At 42.2% G+C, this 25,318-nt stretch overlaps 1 protein-coding gene and 1 long non-coding RNA gene across 2 annotated transcripts in view; one reads left to right on the forward strand and one right to left on the reverse strand.

Annotated features, from left to right (window-relative positions):
* Positions 1-567: 567 nt before the first annotated feature.
* Positions 568-7,214, reverse strand: LOC125464218 (uncharacterized). Its single transcript, XR_007249983.2, has 4 exons — positions 7,124-7,214; positions 1,611-1,802; positions 1,406-1,516; positions 568-1,293 (listed from the first exon to the last, which is right to left on the reverse strand). It is a non-coding gene; the product is annotated as an uncharacterized LOC125464218 (long non-coding RNA).
* A 5,869-nt stretch (positions 7,215-13,083) lies between these two features.
* The window catches only part of ppil2 (peptidylprolyl isomerase (cyclophilin)-like 2), a 339,015-nt gene continuing 326,780 nt past the window's right edge, over positions 13,084-25,318 (forward strand). The window contains exons 1-4 of the mRNA XM_048555946.2: positions 13,084-13,199; positions 16,063-16,112; positions 20,960-21,005; positions 22,577-22,639. Coding sequence (XP_048411903.1) covers positions 13,168-13,199; positions 16,063-16,112; positions 20,960-21,005; positions 22,577-22,639 — 191 coding nt within the window. The 5' untranslated portion in view covers positions 13,084-13,167. The remainder of the gene's footprint in view (positions 13,200-16,062; positions 16,113-20,959; positions 21,006-22,576; positions 22,640-25,318) is intronic.

Here is a 25,318-nt window from a genome sequence, read left to right on the forward strand (position 1 = left end):
TGATGGACAGGTCGTCAATACGGCATCCGCTGTACCCGTTGTGGCTTCCTCTACATTGCGGAAACCAAGCGGAGGCTTGGGGACCACTTTGCAGAACACTTACGCTCGGTTCGCAATAAACAACTGCACCTCCCAGTCGAGAACCATTTTAACTCCCCCTCCCATTCCTCAGACGACATGTCCATCATGGGCCTCCTGCAGTGCCACAATGATGCCACCCGAAGGTTGCAGGAACAGCAACTCATATTCCGCTTGGGAACCCTGCAGCCCAACGGTATCAATGTGGACTTCACCAGCTTCAAAATCTCCCCTCCCCCTAACCTGTTCTTCCTCTCACCTATCTCCCCCTGCCACCTCAAGCCACACCTCCACTTCCTACCTACTCACCTCATCCCGCCCCCTTGACCTGTCCGTCCTCCCCGGACTGATCTATCCCCTCCCTACCTCCCCACCTATTCTCTCCTCTCCACCTAGCTTCTCCACTATCCATCTTCGATCCGCCTCCCCCTCGCTCCCTATTAATTCCAGAACCCTCTCCCCATCCCCCTCTCTGATGAAGGGTCTAGGCCCGAAACATCAGCTTTTGTGCTCCTGAGATGCTGCTGGGCCTGCTGTGTTCATCCAGCTTCACACTTTGTTATCTCGGATTCTCCAGCATCTGCAGTTCCCAGTATCTCTGATCACGTAGAAGTGCAATCTTTACAATGAACCTTCACAACGCTGAGAGGAAGCGAAACATCAGGAGGTCCGTAAGCTCTCTACTTCATATTTATTCGAATAAAGTGCTCCGTGAATGAATCTAGACTTTACAAAAGTCAAAACTAATCATCAGAATAAACTACTCTCTGTTTCCTGTCACACTTCAACAGGGGGTTTCTGCTGCACAATTCCATGGCTATTAAAATACCGGAGAGCTTATTGAGGGAAGATTGTCGAAAACGGATCGTGGACTATGATGTCGCTCGATTGAGGACTAGACGCTAATAAAGCATCCAACTGCTTCAATGTGAAGATATTAACTATGATACTTGCATTGTGGAATACTGTTTAACACCGGACAATAGACCTTCAGTATCTCTCACTTCCTGGGACATGTAAAATGTTGTCCAGGTGCGGGGTTTCAGCGGTGCTGAGCCGAGAAGTTTTGCTTGACCGGGCCTGACAAGCCGAGAAATACAGATCTGAACCTCGGTTCAATCGCCTGGGGATTTTCTTCTTAATTTGCATCTGAGTGTTACGAGTTGACAGCAGGTCTGCGATTGTCCTGGTGTTCAATCAGTGGCGGAAGACGAACTAAGACACACGAAGATAAAACTGTACGTTACAGGAAGTTGATTAGGCAAGCAAAATAAAAATTATTGACATCATCTGCAGTCTTTAGTGTGTAAGAAATTCGATGCCTTACCCGAGACTTGTTACCGATTCCGTTTCGGGTAGTAATCTTTCTTTTTCAACGTAGTGACCTCTAAACTGCTGAATTTAGTCCGTGCAATCTCTGCAACCATACTTTTAACAGCTGAGAAAAAGCGAGGAAACATTTTACCAAATGAAAGATAGATTACTATCAGACAATTCGTGCCGATCTCAATCTCTGGTCAGTGTAGCCCTACCTTAGCTGAGATGTTTTCTCGTCTTGCAATTGATATGGTTTTGTAAGTAAATCGACGCATTCTCGAAGCTGGCAGGAACTCAGACACGGTCTCTGCTGTTTGCTGCATCTGCATTTATAGCTCCAAGAGGACAGGGAAGTGAGCGTGAGTCCGGGTTTCTCTGTGTTTCCCACACTCAGGAGCCAATCGCTGCTGTGAGAGACACAATGGCGAAAAAGCGTTTCTCTGAATGAAGAATGATCTACAGTGTTTGAAAGGAGACCATCTGGAGAGTTGGTTTGAGACAGTATTCTGGGGCAGCGGGGCTCGTGTAAGGTCATGAGAAGAGCGAGGGGTATGAATGAGTAGCTCATCAGTGTCACTGGGCACAGGGTGAAAGTTATACATTTGTCCAATCTTCAGCATCTGGCGCGAAAACGAATCAAACAAATGCATATTTTTTAAAAAAACTTAAAGCCCTCACACTAAATCAAGTTCCCTAAAGCGTTCGGCAGTTCTTTTATCTGAAATGACTAGTGTGTGAATGGCTTTAATACTTCGTGGATTTTCAAAGGGAACAGTTTGAACAAAAAATGTTGGAAACACTCGAAAGGTCTATTAGCCTCTGGATTAAGGCCAGACTAACATTTGGAGTGAGAACAGGGGAAGTGAGATTCAGATCATTGTGATTAAAACTGAGAGAACGCCAACTATCAAAAATAGATTCAGAAATGGCTGGAATAAGATGGTGATGTGGATAGTGTCAATCCAAAAACATCCTACTTCAAAAAGGCGAATTTCAGTTTGAAAACGTAGCTCCGAGTTTGCATACAGTTGGACCTGTGAACAAAGAAATGACGGATTTCTGGGGTTGATAGGAAAGGTCGGGGCTCATATGTGAGGTGTAGTTTATACTTGGTGTGTAATGTTTGTTCCAAAAGAAAAATACTGCGGGTGCTGAAGTCCGAGATAGTAGCAGAACGGACTGGAAACATACAGCATCCCCAGGAACGCCAGAAACGGAATAGGCATCTCAAGTAATTGATCCTTATTCAGTACTAGATTAAAAAAAACACAGAAATGTAACATAACAAAGTGTGAAGCTGGATGAACACAGCAGGCCAAGCAGCATCTCAGGAGCATAAAAGATGACGTTTCGGGCCTAGACACTTCATCACCCTCTGCATGCGATCGATCATTTTGTGAAGCCACATTTCCCCCATTGTTGCCCGGAAAACCGGTGTATTCACAGAGTGTGATGTGGAGGTGCCGGTGTTGGACTGGTGTGGACGCAGTCAGAAGTCACACGACACCAGGTCACAGTTGAAATCATAAACCTCCTCGCCACCCGACGAAGGAGCAGCGAATAGAAAGCTTGTGATTTTAAATAAACCTGTTGGCTATAACCTGGTTAACAAAGTGTGGGGCTGGATGAACACAGCAGGCCAAGCAGCATCTGAGGAGCACAAAAGCTGACATTTCGGGCCTAGACCTATAACCTGGTGCTGTGTGACATCTGACATCATAGGATGTGGAGTTAGAAGACCTGGAGTAGGTATCAATTATGTCGGATTTACCTTTTCCCTAGGGTGATTGGTGCAAGGGGCGATCCCTTAGCCACGTGGGACGATTTAGGCCGATTTGGTAGGATTTTCCTCACGCCAATGTTTTCAGTTTGGTTCTGTAACCTAATGCTACCACTTGAAAATGCTGGATCCTCGTGGCTGGGGTGTAATGTACATTTTTTTGGCTTTTTGAAAACCCTAGAAATTCACCTCTGATGAATGGAAACCTTTGCCAGTCTGCATGTCCAATGGTGCTCCCATCTGAATATCATTGCTCCGCCGGCTGAATTGCGGTGAATACTGGTTAAATATTGCCCCATAGACTCACAAACATTTATAGCACAGAAGGAGAGGGGCATGGGACTGTAGAGTTATACAGCATGGAAACAGACCTTTTGCTCCAACCAGGCCATCATAATTTCAAACTAAACTAGTCCCACCTGCCTGTGCTTGGCCCATATCCCTCCAAACATTTACTATTCACGTACTTATCTAAACGTCTTTTACGTATTGTAACTGTACCTGCATCCACCACTTCCTCTGGAAGTTCATTCCATACACCAGCCACTCCAAGTATAACCATTGGCACCTATGTCTTTTTAAAATCTTTTCCCTCCCACCTTAAAAATATGCCCTCTAGTCTTGAAATCCCTCACCCTAGGGAAAAGACACCTGCCACTCACCTTATCTATGTTGCTGTCTGTGCCAGTCAACTAAGATCTGGCTGCACCAATCCCATGCCCTTACCTATGCCCCTGTAGGCAATGACAATACAAGTCACATCTCCTCGCCACCCGACGAAGGAGTAGCATGTAGAAAGCTTGTGATTTCAAATAAACCTGTTGGACTATAATATCGCATCCACATACTGCTGAAACATTACAAGAGTTTCTGATTCTTTCAGGCAGTCAGTTTCAAAGTCTCTGAGTAAAAAAAAACATTCTCAACTTTCTTTTAGCCTCTACCTCTTAACTTAAGTATAAGCCCACTGACTTTTGACACCCCACTATGAAAAAGTTCCTTCCTATTCCAACTATCCCCTCATATATGTACACGCCTTTATGAAATCCCCATCTCAACCTTCACTGCTCCAGGAAAACAAACTCAGCCTATCCAATCTTTCCTCATAGCTCAGCCCAAGCATCACCCTGGCAAAAACTTTCCTCTGCATTCCTCTCTAGTGCACACACAGATTGGAGGTAACAGATATAATCCAATTATTAGAAAAAAGGAAGAAAAGGAATAATTATACAGCAGTGAACCTAATGTCAGGAGTGGGGAAATGCTAGAGTTTATTATAGAAGATGTAACGTCATGAGAAAGGTGAGGAGTGTGAAACACCAGCTAGTCAGCATCGCTGAGCAAAGTGAAAGTTATACATTTGTCTAATCTTCAGCATCTGGCACTAAAAATTAAGCAATCAAATGTTCTTTTAAAAAAAAAGTAAAGCCCTCCCACTGAATCAAGTTTCCCAAAGTGTTCGGCAGTTCTTTTATCTGAATGACTCGTGTGTGAATGGTTTTAATACCTGATGGACTTTCAAAGGAAACAGTTTGAACAGAAAATGTTGGAAACACATGAAAGCTCCGTTAGCCTCTGGATCAAAGACTGAAAATATTGATGGAACTGCACAAAGTGGGGTTTTGAAAGGCAAATCACGTTTAACAAATCTACTGCAACTTTTATTTTGAGGCTGTTACTAGTAGAATAGTGAAGATCAATGTGATGTGTTTGAACTTTCAGAAGGCTTCCCTCATAGGGCATTAGTTGGCAAAATTAAAGCAAATGAGACGGTGGGTAATATATTGACATGCACGGTAAATGAAAACAGACCCTTTGGCCCATCGCATCCATGCTGACCAGATATGCTAAATTAATCTAGTCCCATTTGCTAGCATTTTGCTCATATCCCTCTAAGCACCTCCTATTCATATACATATCCAGCTGCCTTTTCAATGTTTAATTGTACCATCCTCCACGACTACCTCTGTCAGCTCATTCCATACATAGACCACCCTCTGCCCCTTAGGTCCCATTAATATCTTTCCCCTTTCACCCTACAACTATGCCCCTCTGGTTTTGTACTCCCCTACCCTGGGAAAAAGGCCTTGGGTAGTCACCTATACATACCGCTCATGATTTTATAAACCTCGATAAGGTCACCCATCAATCTTCAATGCTCCAGGGAAAAGAGCCCCAACTTATTCAACCTCTTCCTGTAGCTCAAACTCTACAAGCCCAGCAACATCCTTGTAAATCTTTTGTGCATGCTTCCAAGTTTAACATCTTTCCTATAGCAGGGAGACCAGAATTGAACACAGTATTCCAAATATAGCCTAAACAAAGTTCTGTACAGCCGTAACATGACATCCCAATGCCTATACTCAATACACTGACCAATAAAGGCAAGTGTACCAAATACCATCTTCACTACTCTGTCTACTGTGACTCCACCTTCAAGGAACTATGAAGTTGTACCCCAAAGTCTCTTTGTTCAGCAACAGTCCCCAGGACCTTATGTTAAGTGTACAAGTCACGCCCTGACCTTACCAAAATGCAACACCTCACATTTATCTAAATTAAACTCCATCTGCCGCTCCTCAGCCCATCAACCAATCTGATCAATGTCCAGTTGTACTCTGAGATGACCTTCTTCACTGTCCACTATAACACCAATTCTGGAGTCATCTGGAAACTCATTAACCATACCTTATTTATTCAATCCAGTTCATTTATATATGTAGCAAAAAACAATGGACTCAGCATTACAGATAAGAAACAGAAAATCAGAAACCAGAGCACACAGGCATGTGGAGAGCGTGCAAACTCCATGCAGATAGTCACCTGAGTGTGGAAACAAAGTCTCTGGCACTGTGAGGTAGCAATGCTTTCCACTGAGTCACCATGCTGCTCCTATGGAAGGGCCATGCTGAGAGAACAGATTGGTTTGCAGGGGCCTGTATTCACTAGAGTTTAGAAAGATGAGTGGAGAACTGATTGAAATGTATAAAATTCCATTAAATGCCAAGGCTAGACAGACAAAATGCAGGGAGGGTGTTTTCCTGTGTTGTGGAGTTCAAATCAAGGGACACATTCTCAGGATACTGGGTAGGTCATATAGAATGGAGGGGAGGAAAGATTTTTTTCACTCAAAATACGGTAATCCTATTGAATTCTCTACTGCAGTTGGCTGTTGAGGCCAAATTACTAAATATATTCAAGAAAGATTTAGATCCATTTTTAGATTTTACAGGCGTGAAGGAGAAAGTGGGAGTCTGGCATTGAGACAGGTGATCAGTCATGGTCACATTGAATGGTGGAGCAGACTTGAAGGACTGAATAGCATACTCCTGCTCCTAATTTCTATGTTTCCTATAATGTGGTTACCAGAACAGCATATGGTTCTCAACCTAACCAGTGCTTTATGTAGTTCCAACATAACATCCCTGTTGCAGTATTCTCTGCCTGAGCCAATAAAGGCAAGTATCCCATGTGCCTTCTTAACCAACTTATTTACCAGCCCTGATATCTTCAGGTATCTGTGCATGTTAAGGTCTCTCTGATTCTCATTACTTTCCAGGATCCTACCATTCGTAGTGCAATGTCTTACCTTGATTGCTCTCCCCAGATGCATTGCCCTCACAATTTTCCAGATTGAATTTAGTTTGTTATTGCTTTGCCCACCTGACCTGTCCACTGATTTCTCCCTGCAGTTTACACATATTTTCCTCACCAGGTTATCAGGAAATTACAGGGCTGCGGTCCCCACAATACTCTAACAAAAGAGAATAAGGATCCTTGCTTTTATTTCACACTTACTGCAACTTAAGGATAGATTGGAAATATTGTATCATTATTTACATGGTACAATCTATCAAATGAAGAAATTTAATTTTGAAGTTCTAGAATATTAATTATTGATGTAAAGTTTTTAAGCTGTGCTTGCCGAAGCAAGAGAGAAATACTCACCAGTTTAGCTGCTCTTCTGTAACATTACACTTTGATCTGTTTCTGGGACCTCTCTGCTCTCACTTCTCCTTTGAATCATGATGCTGTCGTGTCTGGGCTCCACATAGGCTTACTGCCAATTTGACCGTTTCTCTGCAAGTGTCCTCACCCCTCCCCTTCCTCTCTGTTTTAGTGCAGAAAACATGATACTCTTTATTCAATATCACAAGCCAATGTCAGAAGCTTGTATCAGTTCATGGGTCAATCACACAGTCCGAATGCCCGTTTAGCATCTTTTAAGTGACAGTGCACATTTGAGACAGGCACATTTGATTGATTCAGTAGAATCACTCTGTAGACATGGTAAACATGCTTGCCAGGATGGTGTAATTTCCTTTGGCCACCAAGCAATTGTTTTAAGTTAGCAAAGGGTAGATGGCTGAGTGATGATGTCCTACTGAATGGGTGGAAGAAATTACCAGCCAATTGATGGAGACAAAAGGAACTTGTTCCAGACTCTGGATCATTGATAGTGCAGTTGAATTGGTGCTGAGGGGTTTGTCTCATGAGTTGATGCAGCAAGAGGCAGTAAAGGGGACCCCATAAATACCACTGAATAGCAATTGACATGGCAACTATTCCTCTATCTGATTACTCAAACTAGGGACGGCAGAAATAGCCTGGAAAGTAAGCTTTCAGATTGTACAGTCCCATAACACATAATCTTTGAATATTCTCTGTTACTGGGGTTTTAGGACTTAAATAGGGAAGATTTTATCAGCATCAGCTTCTACTTTTGCTCGAACAAATTATTTTGTAAGGCAGACCAATATGTTCCTGTAAAGCAGACCACAGTCAAGGTGAAGTGGCCAAACCATTTATCATTTATAGAAAAGAAACAAAGAACTGCAGACGCTGGAAAACAGTCACAAAAGTAAAAATTGATTGATAAATTTAGCAGGTCTGGCAGCATATGTAGAGAGAAAGCAGGGTTAATGTTTCAGATCCAGCGATGCTTCTTCAGAACAGTTTTGACCTGTTGAGGATTTTCCAGCAGTTTCAGTTAATGCTTATCATTTATAGAATATGAATAGTTATTTGCATACATACATTGAAATAGTAACTGCACACATGCTATTGAAACAAATGTTACATGAATATAGCTGAAAAAAACATATTTTACTGAAACGTTTACATCCCAGATGTCCGCGTTCTTCAAGGACCACAACTTCCCCCGCCGGAGTGGTCGAGAACGCCCTCGACTGTGTTTCCTGCAGTTCCCGCAACAAATCCCTCACACCATCCCCCTGCAATAACCGCCCTAAGAGAATCCCCCTCGTCCTCACATACCACCCCACCAACCTCCGGATACAACGCATCATCCTCCGACACTTCCGCCATCTACAATCCGACCACACCACCCAAGACATTTTTCTATCCCCACCCTTGTCTGCCTTCCGGAGAGACCACTCTCTTCGTGACTCCCTTGTCCACTCCACACTGCCCTCCAACCCCACCACGCCCGGCACCTTCCCCTGCAACCGCAGGAAGTGCTACACTTGCCCCCACACCTCCTCCCTCATCCCCATCCCACGCCCCAAGATGACTTTCCATATCAAGCAGATGTTCACCTGCACATCTGCCAATGTGGTATACTGTATCCACTGTACAGGTTGTGGCTTCCTCTCCATTGGGGAAACCAAGTGGAGGCTTGGAGATCGCTTTGCAGAACACCTCCACTCAGTTCACAATAAACAACTACACCTCCCAGTCGCGAACCATTTTAACTCCCCCTCCCATTCCTCAGACGACATGTCCATCCTGGGCCTCCTGCAGTGCCACAATGATGCCACCCGAAGGTTGCAGGAACAGCAACTCATGTTCCGCTTGGGAACTCTGCAACCCAATGGTATCAATGTGGACTTCCCAAGCTTCAAAATCTCCCCTTCCCCCACTGCATCCCAAAACCAGCCCAGCTCGTCCCCGCCTCCCTAACCTGTTCTTCCTCTTGCCTATCCCCTCCTCCCACCTCAAGCCGCATCTCCATTTCCCACCTACTAACCTCATCCCACCTCCTTGACCTGTCCATCCTCCCCAGACTGATCTATCCCCTCCCCACCTATACACTCCTCTCCACCTATCTTCTCCTCTATCCATCTTCGGTCCGCCTCCACCTCTCTCCTATTTGTTCCAGTTCCCTCTCCCCCTCCCCCTCTCTGATGAAGGGTCTAGGCCCGAAACGTCAGCTTTTGTGCTCCTAAATGCTGCTTGGCCTGCTGTGTTCATCCAGCTTCACACTTTGTTATCTTTTACTGAAACTTTTGGTTTTACATTCATCAAGACTGTTTGTAAGAAATACCAAAGTAAAAGTAAAACAACATTTATATAATATTACCGGACAGTGCTATTTGGTTGGCAAGTGGACTGTTATTTTTAGGGGCATTGTCATGAAGAATGCACTAGTTAATGATGAATGACAGAAAACTTCCAAGATTTATTCAAGTTTTAAACCAGAGAGGTTGCCTCTGATTGGTCAGAACATTACCTTAGAAACAAACTGGTGTATGCCTCTCATCCATGTTGTTGATTTGAAACAGGCACTATGTGTGTACATTTTCTCTCTGTCTATAACAAACTGGGATCTGTATATTAAGGCATGTAGCTTCCAATAAATGCAAGTGCACTACAAAATCTTAAATTTGTTGACAGTACAATTCTTTGCACACTCAGGATTATTGTCCAATTGCAGAATCACATCTAATGTTGGTCACTGTTGCATGTTTTGTAAGGGAGATGCTTGTCGGCTTATATTCGATATGATTTGCCTGTCTTTGGGATGTGCGGTGTACCCAGCATCACATAAGTGTTGAAATTAATACATCACATTACTCATTTGTGAGATAGATAGAGCATCTTTTTAGCTTAGCAGCAGTATCCTGTTAGTGATGAACATCACTCATGTTGGTACTGCATTGTAGCAATAAAACACAGCTAACTTCACATGTTGCTCAAACATTTGCGATATCTTAGCCTAGCAGGGTAAAATGAGATAGACCGTGCATATTTAAGGAGAGAAACTGATGGTCTTACATCAATTCATTTGTTTGCAATATAAAAATCAAGAAATGATGTGATCTAGAGTTGCCATTATTCCACAGGATAGTTTTGATGTGCCCTATCAAATGATGTTTCCCTTATAATGGCTTCTCTTTCCACTCTCACACAACTACCTCTACAGTCTATCAAGGATCTATCCTTGGGCCCCTTTGTTCCCATGCTACAGTGCTCCTCAGTAACAACATCTGAAAATTGACCATTTCCACTGATTTGTTGATGACACTTAGCTCTATCCCATGACTACCATGCTTGACTCCTCCACTGTCTTTGACAATATGTACATCCAATATCCAGTATTGGTGTGCAGGGTCTGTCCTGGCCTAAGTATTAGTACACTGAAGTTATGGTCACTGCCACAAAGTTGTTTCTCTCGCTCATCATTTATATGCTTCTCCCTGACAACCATTTGAAGCTAAGCTGATAGCTTGCAGTTTTCTATGTTGTGTTTTGCTCCTTAGTATTAGCTTCCAGATTCACCTCTCCCTCCATGAATATCTATTTTTGACTTGGTAACTTTGCCTCATGCTGACATTGCCTTCATCTGTGTCTTTCCTACTACTAATCTGTCCTAGAGGCCCCTTGGACTGGTTCCGATTTTTCAACCACATGTAAACTATGTTCATCCAAACTCAGCTGCCCATATTTTAACATGTAGTAAGTCTCACTCCCCTTTACCCCCAGTACTTGCTGACCTGCAATGGTTCCCGATCTGACAATAGCTTAATTTAAAAATCCTCATTCTTGTTTTAAAATCTTTCCACAGCACTACCCTTCCCTGCGCTGGAGAGGTGGTTCCACCTCACCAACCTTCTGAGAACTCTGCACCCCTCCAATTTTGGCATCTTTCGCATCCTCAATTTGAATTATGGTACTACACTACCGCAGCTGTGCTTTCATAAACTCTGGAATTTCTTCCTTAAACGTTCATGTCTACCTTTCTTTCTCTCCGTTAAGATAGTTCTTAAAACCTAGTTCTTTGACAAAGATTTCACCCATTTATTCTGTGGCTCAATTTCTTTTCCTTCTGTGATTCAATGTTCAATTTAGTGTTTGTGCACTTTTTAAGCAGCTTGGAATGTGTTAAAAGTGTAATTTGTTGTTGTAAATATGAACCACCCCGACTTATGTGAAATCAGATTAATCTTATATTGTAAACATTCTACACTTATTATATTCTGCACTTTGTACTGAGACCTGTCTTAATTATTATTATTCTCTGCAACATTATGAATGCCTTTTGAAATTTAATACTATACTGAACATTCTGAATAAACCAGTGATAGGTCTTACTTTGCTGAGACTTTGTTTTCCAGTAGAATATATTTTTGTTAAATATTTTGGAATCGCAGAACAATTATTTTGAATTTCATGGTTAAATGTTTTCCACTGTCAATTTATTGGTTTATTCTATTAAATTTGATTTATTATTTTCACATGTACTGAAATACTGTTTTGTGTGCTATCCAAGCAAATCATAACTTACATAAGTATAACAGGGTGTGAAACAGAATGCAGAATATAGTGTTACAGCTACAGAGAAGGTGCAGTGAAGGATTAACTTTAATATTTGAGAGGTCCAATCAAAAGTCTGATAACAGCAGGGAAGAAGATGTTCTTGAATTAATTGGTACGTGTTTTCATACTTCTGCAACTTCTGCCTAATGGAAGAGAATGGAAGAGAGCATGAGTGGAGTGGGAGGGGTCTTTGATTATGTTGGCTCCTTTCTCGAGGGAGTGGGATGCATCTGGATAGGATACTTTCTGTGCTGCATGCTGAATGTCCTTAGCCTTCTGAAGATGTAAGAAGTGTTGGTATGCTTTTTTTCAATCAGACCATTGACGCGGATGGACCAGGACAGATTGTTGATGATCTTTACTCATAGGAAGTTGAAGCTCTTAACTGTCTCCAGCTCAGCACCATTGATACAGACAGCTGCATGTCCTTCACTCTGCTTGTTGGAAGTTGATAACCAGCTCCTGCTTGTTACTGATATTGATGGAGAGATTGAGATAACAAGTTGTAGAACTGGATGAACACAGCAGGCAAGCTGACGAAAATTTCTGAGAAGGGTCTAGGCCCCAAATGTCAGCTTTCCTGCTCCTCTGATGCGGCTTGGCCCGCTGTGTTCATCCAGCTCTACACCTTTTTATCTCAGATTCTCCAGCATCTGTGGTTCCTACTATACTTGATGGAGAAATTGTTGTCTTTACATCATGCCACTAAGTCTCTACCTTTCATTGTTAACCTCTGTATACATAGACGTATTTCATTAATTCAGATGGTGTGGGCGCAACTGGCTGAGCCAGCATTATTGTCCAAGCCTCATAGTCTCTTGAACAAATGGTGTTGAGCTGCTTTCTTGAATCACTGCAATCCATGCAGTGATGTGCTGGCTCGTACGGCTCAGTGGCAGTGTCCTCATCTCCAAACTGGAGAAGCTGGGTTCAAGTCTCACCCTACTGCCAAAGGTATACCACAACATACCCCATCAGGTTAATTTAGACTATCTATGTTGCCGTCACAATGGAGCAAATAAATCCATAGTTATCCTGCAAACTTTTGGAAAACCGTATATTGACCATAAAATCGAGCCATTCAAAATGACTGAGCAGATGATGCAGTGGACCCAAACAGCAGGACACCTCCTTTCTGCAGTGATAATGGGAACTGCAGATGCTGGAGAATCCAAGATAACAAAGTGTGGAGCTGGATGAACACAGCAGGCCAAGCAGATGATGCTGCTTGACCTCCTTTCTGCATTTCGCACTGGGTCCTTGTTAACTTTCCAGACGTCAGTCGGGGCGGAACATTCCCTCCAGCGCTCCGGGTTTGCCCGGCCCTTTGTTACAGGCGAACCGGTCTGTCCGGAAGTGAGCGCAGTTCCGGCGGCCTGAGGGAGGTTGTGTTGGGAGCGGAGGTTTGAGGTAGCGGCGGCTGATCCGACACCATGGGGAAGAGGCAGCACCAGAAAGATAAAATGTGAGCCTCGAGCTCTTCTTGCTGTTGGGAGAGCGGCCCCATCGCCCTTTGCCCTCCCTGTGACGCTCAAGCAGCCCATTTAGTTCACTGCGACTCGGCCTGAGTACATGACCCTCTTTAATTTTAAAATTCTCACCCTTTTCAGATCCTTCCCCTCCCCATCTCTGTTATCTCCCCACATCGCCAATATTCTGTGCTCTTGTGCATCCCTGATATTAAATTGCTTCTCCATTAATGACTCTTCTTCGGTCTGCTAAACCCTGAGCTCTGGAATTACCTCTGTATTCTTCTTTAAAATACTCCTCAGTTGCTACGGTTTTGATTCATCATTTGGTCTTTTTGTACTGCCTCTTTAGTCTTGCTAATCAGTGCTTGAAGCATTAAATTAGGTGGCATTGTATGCTGCAGACTTGTGCAGCAGTTCCTATTTGTGTTTTTCTTTCCCCTGTCTTCTTCGGAAGGGAGCAATTCTTTCTACATTGCAGCCCCTCACCTCTGTGTACATTATTTCAGTGATCCTGCAGATATTCACAGGGTTTATATGTGGAGTAACAGAATGTAAGGCAATGACACCACTTGAGGGATTGGAAACACCATTAATCTCAAGTATCTGGAAATGACAGTTGCATACCTAAAATTAACTCAGATATTGCTGTCAGTTCCATGCAAAAGGATCCACAGCTTGCATTTTGACAAGTTTATTTTTATTTGTTCATGTGATGTTGGCATCACTGACTGGGCCAGCAATTATGTCCATTCCCTGATTGGTCTTTTGAAAGGGCACCTTCTTGAACTGCTGGAGTCCATTGAGGTTAGGTGTGCCTACTGTGCTGTTAGAAAGGGAGTTCCAGAATTTTGACCAAACAAAAGTGAAGGACTGGAGATATAATTCCAGTTCAGAATGGTGTATGGATTGAAAGGAGACTTGTAAGTGTTGATGTTCCCACGTATTTGTTCTCCTAGGTGGTAAGGGTCGGGGATTTAGAAGGTGCTGTCTAAAGAACCTTGGTGAGTTGTTATTAGTGCATCTTGTAGATGGCATACTGCTGCTATTGTACATCAGTGTTGAAGGGAGTGAATGTTGATGGTATTAGAGAAGGTATTGGTCAATGGGATGCTTTGTTTTGTCTGGCATTAAGCTTCATGAGTGCTGCTGGAGCCGCACTCATCCAGTAAGTGGAGCATATTCCATCACATTCTTGATCTCTATCTTGTAAATAACGCACAGGCTCTGGGGAGAGAGACAATTGCCTGGTCATTGAGAGATGTGATTTTTTTGTAGCTTATCATGACAGTACTGGATTTAGTCCAGATTTGCTTCATATGGATTGACTGCTTCAATATCTGAAGGTTTGTGAATGGTGCTCAGTTTTGTGCAATCATCAGTGAACGTTCCCCCTTTTGATATTATGGTAGAAGGAAGGTCATTGAAGCATCTGAACATGATTGCATTCAGGAAATTAAATATGCACTCCCTGCAGTGATTTTTCGGGACTGAAATGATTGATTTCCAACAACCACAACAATGTTGCCTTGATTGAGGTACGACTGTGAGCAATGGAGAATTTTTCCCTGATTGCCGTTGACTGCAGATTTTCAGAGGATCCTTTTCTATGCCAGCAGCTAGTGTTTCATTAGTCACCAACGAAAGAAATCAGCTTCTTTGTTTGTAAGGTATAATTTACATTGACATTTCATAGAAACTGTGATATTCTGTATTTACCAACAAAATGAAATCAGAATAGAATTTTCTGACATGAACAGGTGATGCAGAGTGAGAAGTGTGCCTGACAAGCTATCATCAAGGAATGTTTTGCAGTACAAAATCAGTAAAGTCTGCAGTACTTTTTTTCAGTTCCAAAATTAATCACGGTGGGATTCAACTTGCCTGAGCTCTGCTTTGGAACTGGAACTCTGGCTGTTAAACATTGTGGATACTGTCCTGAAGAGGTGACTGGGTTGTGGGGTTGTCAGTTATGTTGTTGGGGAGGGACAGAGTGTGTGTGCTGTCTGGGAGTAAGTCTTGTTCCAGCTGTCCCCTTGACTCAATTCAGTTCGGTTACTCTCCTTTCTGGAAAGTATGGTTTTAACTAGGATGCATTTAAATTAACTATATTTCCTCAATTATCAGGGATGTATTTTTAACTTTGTTGTTTAAAGCTGTCAATTTGTACGTGCATTCCTTTAGATGACTTGCCCGTTCCTAAGTTCCAATCTGCTCCTCTCTTCCTTCAATGGGTAAGTGTCTCACGGGCGAGGTCAATATTTTTTTGCCCTTGAACTGAGTTTCTTGCCAGGCTACTGATATGGCAGTTAGGAATGAGCGTGCTGCTGAGTGCCTGGAGTCACATGTAGCAGACCAGGTTAGGTTGCCCAAAAGAATCAAGTGAACAAGGTGATCTTTATGACAGGTAGTGATAGTTTAATGGTCAACATTACTGAGACTAGCTTTCAATTCCAGATTGTAGATAGTTTTAATGATGTTCAACAGTGCTATGATGTACCTTTGGAGCAAGTGGAACTTGAAGCCAAGCACTTCCCTCTCACAGATAGGGACACTACTACTGCACCACGTGACCACTTGGATTTTTCCCTGTTTTGCTTATCCATAAGTGCAATTACACACACAGCAATCAGCTTTCTCCACCACCAAATCACGCATGGCAACAATTCTGGATTCTATTAGTTGATTTTAACTCTTTCCCTCTCCTCCCCTCCTCCCAGGTGCTGTGACGGACTACAAGCCCAAGTACCCAGAGCATTGGATTAAGTGTCTCAATCAGTAATCTAGTGACGTTACCCCTGCCACTTCATTCTATAATTCTGTTTATAATGTTGCACTGAACTTTATTTTCTTTTCCAGGTACATTACCTGTACAGAATATACAAATTTCTATGGTGGCAAGAAAACAGGTAAGTTGGATTTGCACTGTACTTGAGTACCAGGGTATTGTGGTTTCTGTTGATCTTGTTAATGCACAGTATAAACAATATTTCCAATCTTCCTGTTGATGCAAACTGCTTCTTAAATACCCTTTGATGTTAGATGATCCAATAATTGTATGATTGGGTAAATTTGCAGATGCCTGTTCCCTGTGGGCTCACTTAATGATGGTCAGTGAATGGCCAAGTAAAATACTATTGACACTAGCAGTTTATGGATTCTTGTAGGTGGACATATGGTGGAACAGCACTTCTGTGAAGTACAGTTGAAAGGCCCTGTTTTGTGCTGTCATTCACTAAATGTGAATGTCATCCACAATCAGTATCAGTTTCCACATACCCTTTGATGATACAAGCTCTACTCACCATTTCATCTCTCAACCCCTCGAGTATATGTAAACTGTCTAACTTCATGTCCAACATTCAGTGCTGGGTGAATGGAAACTTTCTCCAACTAAATATTAGAAAGCCATTGTTTTCAGTGTCCATTGTAACTTCCATTCCTGAGCTACAATTCCATCAATTCCTCACAGTTGTTTGAAGCTTAATGGACTGTTCATAACTTTGTTGTTATATTTGACTCTCAGAGCAACTTCTGACAACATATTTGCACCATCATTAAAATTGCTCATTTGCATCTGCATGGCATAGTCAGACTGTCACTGTCTCATGTCATCAGCTCAAACCCTCATTCATGACTTTATTTCTAGATCTGACTCTTCCAATAAACTTCTACTGCATCCTACACTTCAGAAATCTAAAGGTATCCCAATTCTATGCATCCCTTGACATAACGTAGACCAAATCTGCCAATCCATCACTTTGGGAACTACTGTAGGTTAGCAAGAACAAATTAGATCAATTTCAGTTTTTAAGGTTCTCATTTTGTTTTCAAAAATTCTTGATCTTGATCCTCCCTATCCCTGTAATTTACTCAAAATCCCAACCCACTGTGAAATCTAATTTTGACCTCCTTTGAGTGTTTACAATTTTAATCATTCTACTATTGACAGTGGTATCTTGAACAGCCTAGCCTCCAAGCTCTAGAATTCATTCTGAAAACCTCTCCACCTCTCTGCTTGTGTTTCCTCAAATAGACAATACACAATAGACAATAGGTGCAGGAGTAGGCCATTCGGCTCTTTGAGCCAGCACCACCATTCATTATGATCATGGCTGATCATCCACAATCAGTATCTTGTTCCTGGCTTATCCCCATAACCCTTGATTCCACTATCTTTAAGAGCTCTATCCATCTCTTTCTTGATAGTATCCAGAGAGTTGGCCTCTACTGCCTTCTGGGGCAGAGCATTCCATATATCCGCCACTCTCCGGGTGAAGAAGTTTTTCCTCAACTCTGTTCTAAATGGCCTACCCCTTATTTTTAAACAGTGTCCTCTGGTTCTAGACTCACCCATCAGCGGAAACATGCTTCCTGCCTTCAGAGTGTCCAATCCCTTAATAATCTTATACATCTCAATCAGATCCCCTCTCATCCTTCTAAACTCAAGTGTATACAAGCCCAGTCGCTCCAATCTTGCATCATATGATAGTCCTGCCATTCTGGGAATTGACCTTGTGAACCTACGCTGCACTCCCTCAATAGCAAGAATGTCCTTCCTCAAATTTGGAGACCAAAACTGCACACACTACTCCAGGTGCGGTCTCACCAGGGCCCTGTACAGCTGCAGAAGGACCTCTTTGCTCCTATATTCAATTCCTTTTGTATGAAGGCCAGCATGCTATTAGCTTTCTTCACGGCCTGCTGTTACTTGCATGCTTGCTTTCATTGACTGATGTACAAGAACACCTGGATCTTGTTGTACTTCCCCTTTACCTAACTTGACTCCATTGCGATAGTAATCTGCCTTCCTGTCCTTGCCACCAAAGTGTATAACCACACATTTATCCACATTAAACTGCATCTGCCATGCATCCGTCCACTCACCTAGCCTGTCCAAGTCACCCTGTATTCTCATAACATCCTCCTCACATTTCACACTGCCACCCAGCTTTGTGTCATCAACAAATTTGCTAATATTACTTTTAATGCCTTCGTCTATATCATTAATGTATATTGTAAACAGCTGCGGTCCCACCACCGAACCTTGTGGTACACCACTGGTCACAGCCTGGCATTCCAAAAGGGACTCGTTTATCACTACTCTTTGCTTCCTGTCAGCCAGCCAATTTTCAATCCAAGTCAGTATTTTGCTCCCAATACCATGTGCCCTAATTTTGTTCACCAATCTCCTATGTGGGACTTTATCAAAGGCTTTCTGAAAGTCCAGGTACACTACATCCACTAGTTCTCCCTTATCCATCTTCATAGATACATCCTCAAAAAATTCCAGAAGATTAGTCAAGCACGATTTCCCTTTCGTAAATCCATGCTGACTCTGACCTATCCTGTTACTGCTATCCAAATGAGTCGTAATTTCATCTTTTATAATTGACTCCAGCATCTTTCCCACCACTGATGTCAGGCTAACCGGTCTGTAATTTCCTGTTTTCTCTCTCCCTCCTTTCTTGAAAAGTGGGACAACATTAGCCACCCTCCAATCTGCAGGAACTGATCCTGAATCTATAGAACATTGGAAAATGATTACCAATGCATCCATGATTTCTAGAGCCACCTCCTTAAGTACCCTGGGATGCAGACCATCAGGTCCCGGGGACTTATCAGCCTTCAGACCCAACAGTTTATCCAGCACCATTTCCTGCCTAATATAAATTCCCTTCAGTTCGTCCATTACCCTTGGTCCTTCAGCCACTATTGCATCTAGGAAATTGCTTGTCTTCCCTAGTGAAGACAGATCAAAATAGGACATATTAACCTACCCGTTGACCAAGATTTTGGTTATCTACCTGAATATTCCTTCATGTGATTTGAGACATACTTTGCTTGAAAGGTTAGACAAAGAAGAGCCACTGGATGTGATCTATTTTTAGAAGGCAGTTGACAGTTGCTCCGGAAGCTGCTAAATAAGACAGCCCATCGTGTTAGAGGCAAAGTACTGGCATGAATAGAGCATTGACTGACTGGCAGAAAGCAAACAGTAGGGATAAATAGGTCTTTTTCAGGATGGCAGCCAGTGACTAGAGGAGTTCTGCAGGGGTCAGTGATAGGACGACAACTATTCACATTATATATTAATGATCTGGATGAAGGAACTGAGGGCATTGTTGCTAAATTTGCAGATGACACAAAGATAGGCAGAGGGACAGGTAGCATTGAGGAAGTGGAGAGGCTGCAGATAGATTTGAACAGGCTTGGGGAGTTGGCAAAGAACTGGCAGATGAAATGCAATGTGGGAAAGTGTGAGGTTATGCATTTTGATAGGAGGAATAGGGGCGTAGACTATTCTCAATGGAGAAAAGCTTCAAAAATCTGAAGCACAAAGGGACTTGAAGATACTAGTTCAAGATTCTACTAAGATTAACGTGCAGGTTCATTTGGCGGTTGGGAAAGCAAATGCAATTTTGGCATTCATTTCAAGAGGGTTGGAAGTCAAGAGCAGAGATGTACTACTGAGACTGGAAAAAGCTCTGCTGATGCTGCATTTGGAATATTGTGTGCTATTTTGGGGCCCCATATCTGAGGAAAGACTCGTGTGGCAGGGGGTCTAGAGGAGGTTTACAAGAATGGGTCCCGGGGTGAAGGGCTTGTCATAGTAGTTCAGGACTCTGGGTCTGTACTTGATGGAACTTAGAAGGATGAGGAGGGATTTCATTGAAACTGACAGAATATTGAGAAGCCTGGACAGAATGGACGTAGAGAAGATGTTTCCACTAGTAGGAAACACTAGAACCCGAGGCGTAGGGTTCAGACTGAAGGAATGACCCTTTAGAACTGAGATGAGGAGGAAATTCTTCAGCCACAGGGTGATTAATCTGTGGGATTCACAGAAGGGTGTAGAGGCCAAGTCATTGAATGTATTAAAGACAGAGCCAGGTTCTTAATAATAAGGGGATCGAGGGTTGCAGGGAGATGTTTGGAATATGGGGCTGAAAAAGATATCCAACATGATCTGTTCTTCCTGCTATAGGAAAGATGGTGTTAAACCTGAAAGGTTTCAGAAAATTTTTACAAGGATGTTGCCAGGTTTGGGTGTTTTAATTTTAGGGAGAAGCTGAATAGGATATTTTCCCTGGAGTGTTAGACGCTGACAGGTGACCAAAAGAGGTTTATAAAATCATGAGGGACGTGGAGAAGGTAAATAGCTAAGGTCTTCTTCCCAGGATAGAGAAGCCCAAAATTAGAGGGCATAGGTTTAAGGTGACAGGGGATAGATTTAAAAGGGACCTAATGGGTAACATTTTCACACAGAGGGTGGTGCGTGTGTGGAATGAGCTTTTAGATGGTGGAGGCTGGGACAGTTACAACATTTAAAAGGCATCAGATGGGTACACGAAGAGAAAAGATTTGGAGGGATATTAGCCAAGCGCTGGCAAATGGGACTTGATAAATTTAGGATATCTGGTCAGCACGTATGAGTTGAGCCTATGGGGCTGTTTCCGTGCTGTAAGACTCTATGACTCCAAATGGTGGAGCAGGCTCAGTGGGCTGAATGTCGAAATTCTGCTTGTATATCTTGTAGACTTCTGGTCTGATGCCCCTGTGAAATGTCTTGGAGCATTTATTTATGTTAAAGTTGCTATGAAAATGGGATATTGTATTGTTATCATGGCCCTGGTAGACTGAGTTGTGCGTTGCTCCAATCCTCTCTTAGAAAACATGAAGTCAGATCATATGATTAAGATGTAAGGTAGTTTCTATTAAGGAAGTAATTATTGATATTTCTTGCCTTCTGCAGTTATTCCACAAGCAAACTTCCGCCGCTTGCCCTTCGACCACTGCAGGTAAGGCCTTCTTGTTGCTGCTATATTGTACAATATCTCGGCATATTGTGCTCCTGAAAGTATATGGCAGTAATAATGATGAAATTCAACTACAGATTGCATTGAAACTGAGAGACTTGGAATGGCAATTCAGCGTGAATCATTTGAATTGCTTACAGTAAGGTGTCTGCTTGAAGTCTGTGTACTGTTTTTAGAATTCTCATTGTTAGGGCTCAACATCTTCAAGTTCCTTCTGACTCTCTTTCCAACATACCATTCCACCATCCTATTATGTTGCAATTCTCTTAGAAATATTAAAGAGGAAAAGATTAAAGAAACATCTGTATCTTTAAAATATCCTTATGCATGTGCACATCCCAGTTTTCTTAGCTTAGCACTTCAACAACCCTGTCTGTCCAAAATTTTACTCATCACTCCAGTAAAATGATAACCACCTTCACGTCTTGAATATAATTCTGTTTGCAACCTGTGTAAGGAGATTATATATAGTTTCTCTCTTTCAAGCTTGAGTTGCTGGTGACATGGATTCAGAGTAATTGTGTTATGGACTGATGTCAGTTCCTGTATCCCCAACCTGTTTCATTTGTAAACCTTTCCCTGAATTCTTTGAGACTTTTGAGAAACGAAAGAGCGTTTGCAGTTCCATCTCATTACAGGTGCTTCAACTCTGAGTCACTTGCTTTTGTTTCAATAGTTTCACCATTAGTGTTGCTTACAATAATGCACCCTTTCTGGTAAAGATCCATTTAGTTCATTCGGAAAACAACTTTGCAGCATTTTTCTAAGTCTTGGCTGAGTATTTAAGTTTAAATATTGAATTAAAAGGTGTCCTGCCACCTTCAATGATCTGTACACATGCCATTCTGATCCTTCTGCTCCTGTACTCCAATTAGAATTGTACCCTTTGTTTTATGTTGTCCTTCAGTGTTCCTCTGACCGAAATGCATCACCTCTCACTTCTTTGCATTTAACCTCATCTGCTACCTATCCACTCACTCCTCCAATTTGTCAATCTCCTCAATAGTTTGGATAAAGATGGTCATAAAGGCATGAGCCTTTTGCATTATCTTTATTGTGCTGGGCTCCCCTATCTTTGAGGAGAGGGTGCTTGTTGGGCATTCTCCCTCTGATTAGTTGTTTAATTATCCAGTACTATTTGTGACTGACTGATAGGGCTGCAGAACATAGTCTGGCGAAATAATTATTGCAACTTGTGAATCAATTCCAATCTTTGACATAAGACATTAAACATTTTAAAAGGTGGACCTTTGTTCATTTTATGCACTTGTGCTGTGCAGAAAGTAAAATTAATCTCTCAAATGTGCACTGACCGAACATAGTTTTCTTATTTTTTTTTCCTACTTACTATTTGTATCTCGCTTCTTGTCAGTTATTGTCTGCAGTCCCAAAGAGTTGTGTGTGTACATTTTAATACTGTCAAGTGAGAGGATTGAATGTACCTTAACAGTGTCAGTCCTGTCATATCTGTTTATTTTAACTTTACATATTAAAGACATATGGATTTAGCATTGGCCAATTTTTCCTTGTCTGACTGATGCAATCTCTTTCAGCTTATCTCTTCAACCATTTGAGTACCCTGTGTGTACTCCTGATGGAATGGTATTCGATCTCCTGTGAGTATAAAAGCCTTATTTGTACTTAGCACAGTGACCTCTTGCTTTAAGGTAGCATTTCACTTTGAGTATGGGAGAAAAGTGCTACATTGTGGAAAGGTTGCTGTCAGACTAGGTTGTGACTTTTGTTTGTACATAGAAGAATAAAGAAATCTCATCATTAGTCCACTTTGGAAGATGTTCTAACTAAACATAGCACAGTCTCCATTTCCTGTCTTACTAATCTAGTCAGTACATTGCTCCCTTTTTAGACTGCTATGCTTGTGTTTGCCTTGGTATTTAGGTTCTGGTATTTAGAAACGCTTCTGTCAGCCCTGACTGAAATCACACAGAGTTGCTAGGTGTCTCTTTGGACAATGAGACATGATTGTTGAATGGAGTCTCAAACAGAAACAATTGATCATTGTACATTGTATTTGCATTCACCTGTCTACCAATCTTTAATTCAGCATACCACTGTTTCGAGAAGCCAAGTCACTAAAACAAGCATCACTCATGTTTAAATCTTTTCTGTTTAAAAAAAAAACGACTAAAGGAACCATGAGTTGTTGTGATGGGAGTTATAGTTATTTATGTGTAAGCAGCTACTTCCTTGAAGTGAGAATCCCGATTGTTTTGTGTTTGATCAACTTCATTGATCATGGCAGTACTGGTGCATCATTTAAGTTAGAAAATTAATAAAGAAGTCATTGTTGGAAATCAGAAGTAAAAACTGTAACCTTTTGAAGTATGCAGCAGGTTAGGTAGCTTCTGAAGAAAAAGTTGGGTTAATGTTTTTTGTGAAACATCTTCAGAGCTAGCCAACAGAGAACTACTACTGTCTAAGTTAGTGCTGAATGTAAAACCCGCTGCCAGGTTTTACTGTCTGGGACTGTTGTAATTTTGATGCCTGCTTGTGGGGTGATCAGGTGTTATCAATAATAGTTTTACCAGCATCACAGAAGCATTGAAGTTTGAGCTCACCATCAACCTGAGGAGGTACAGCATTTTCTGTTTCTGGCATATTTTACAGTCTGTGCTGTAGTAAATGAATGGAACAGGCAGCCAGAAAGTGTAAACATTTTATTTAAACAGGTAAAATTATTTAAGATGGTGCACAAGTGAGCATTTACTATAGATGAAACTTGCCTGTAATAATCCTCTTCAATTTTGTCTCCACCTTCTGCAACTATTTGCAACATTGGTATATCAGTCACCGAAGCAACTGCGCATTACTGATAACACAGAGTGCATCTGGAGGAACACAGCAGGCCAGGCAGTACCAGAGGTGCAGGAAAATTGACATTTCACGTTGGGACCCTTCTTCAGAAATAAAGAGAGAGAGGAGGGTGGGGCTGGGGCTGGGGAACGTACGTGGGATGATGATAGGTGAGTGCAGGTAGCAAGTGGTGGGGAGTCCGATTTGTTGAGCATCTGCGCTCTGTATGTGACAAACGACAGCACCTTCCAGTTGCGAACCATTTTAACTGTCTCTCTCCCTAGGTGACATGTATATCTGGACCTCCTCCAGTGTTACAGTGACACCACCCATAAACTGGAGGAGTAGAACCTCAGTTTATGCCTTGGGAGTCTACAGCCCGATGGCCTAAAAATGGAATTCCACCCCTGGCATCATCCCATAACCAATCCTCCCTCTCGTTCCCGCCTCCTTGACCTGACACAACATGTTCATCTTCTCGCCCACCTATCTGCCCGACCATTCCCTACCTACACCCCCTATCACCATTTCCACCTACTTGCCCCAGCTCCACCTTTCCTCTCTATTTATTTCCGAGCTCCCTTCACGCTCCCATTTCTGAAGAAAGGTCATGACCTGAAATGTCAACAGCTGGGGTTGCCAAGTGCCAACACTCCAGGATTGCCCTGGGGTCTTCTATTATCCAGACTCAATTATATTGACAGCACCAAGCAATCAGAAAAAAAAGTCAGAAAAGAGCATTAAAATAAATGTGGTATGAAACATCAACTTTTCTGCTACTTTGCTGCCTGGCCTGCTATGCTTCTCCAGCTCCACACTGTTATCTCTGACTCCAATATCAGCAGTTCTTGCTGTCTCCATGTATTACTGAATCTGAGTTTTGGTGTCTGCAGTGCCATCTAGTGGATGAGTGGGAATGCATATTACAAATTTAATGACAGTTTCCCGAAGTGAATGTGCAGAGCTGTATTAACAAGCTGAAAGACAGTTCATGAGTATTCATAAGGAGAGATTATTCTCTAAGTTAGAACTCGTTTAGAAAATGATAGTAGTAGAAAAGGCAGTTGTAGGCATTTTCAGGATATAATTTGGTAATGTCCCATAATTGTCAGTGAATGATTGTCCTTTAGTTCATTGCCAGAGTTAATACAGTATTATGTTGGTAAAACAGTACGGGGAACTGAGGGCAGCAGCAAATGGAAACATTTTCAGCTTCAGGGAGTCTTCTGTGGAAAAGTATAATAGGCACAACTCCATGTGATAAGAAACAATACAATTAAATTTGGAGATGTTTTGGAACCTTTACGTAATAGATTCAGTAGGTGGCAGTTGGAATACAAAATAATTTAAATGTAGAAATATTATTATCACAGCAGAGAACCAAGAGAGGGAGTAAGCGTTAAAATGAAAGTTATTCAAAGTGTTGAGATTACTTTGATAGAATACTAATTGAAAGTAGTTACATTGGTGCCATTTAAGAT

Source organism: Stegostoma tigrinum, chromosome 26 (assembly GCF_030684315.1).
Source record: "Stegostoma tigrinum isolate sSteTig4 chromosome 26, sSteTig4.hap1, whole genome shotgun sequence".
Classification (NCBI taxonomy): domain Eukaryota; kingdom Metazoa; phylum Chordata; class Chondrichthyes; order Orectolobiformes; family Stegostomatidae; genus Stegostoma; species Stegostoma tigrinum.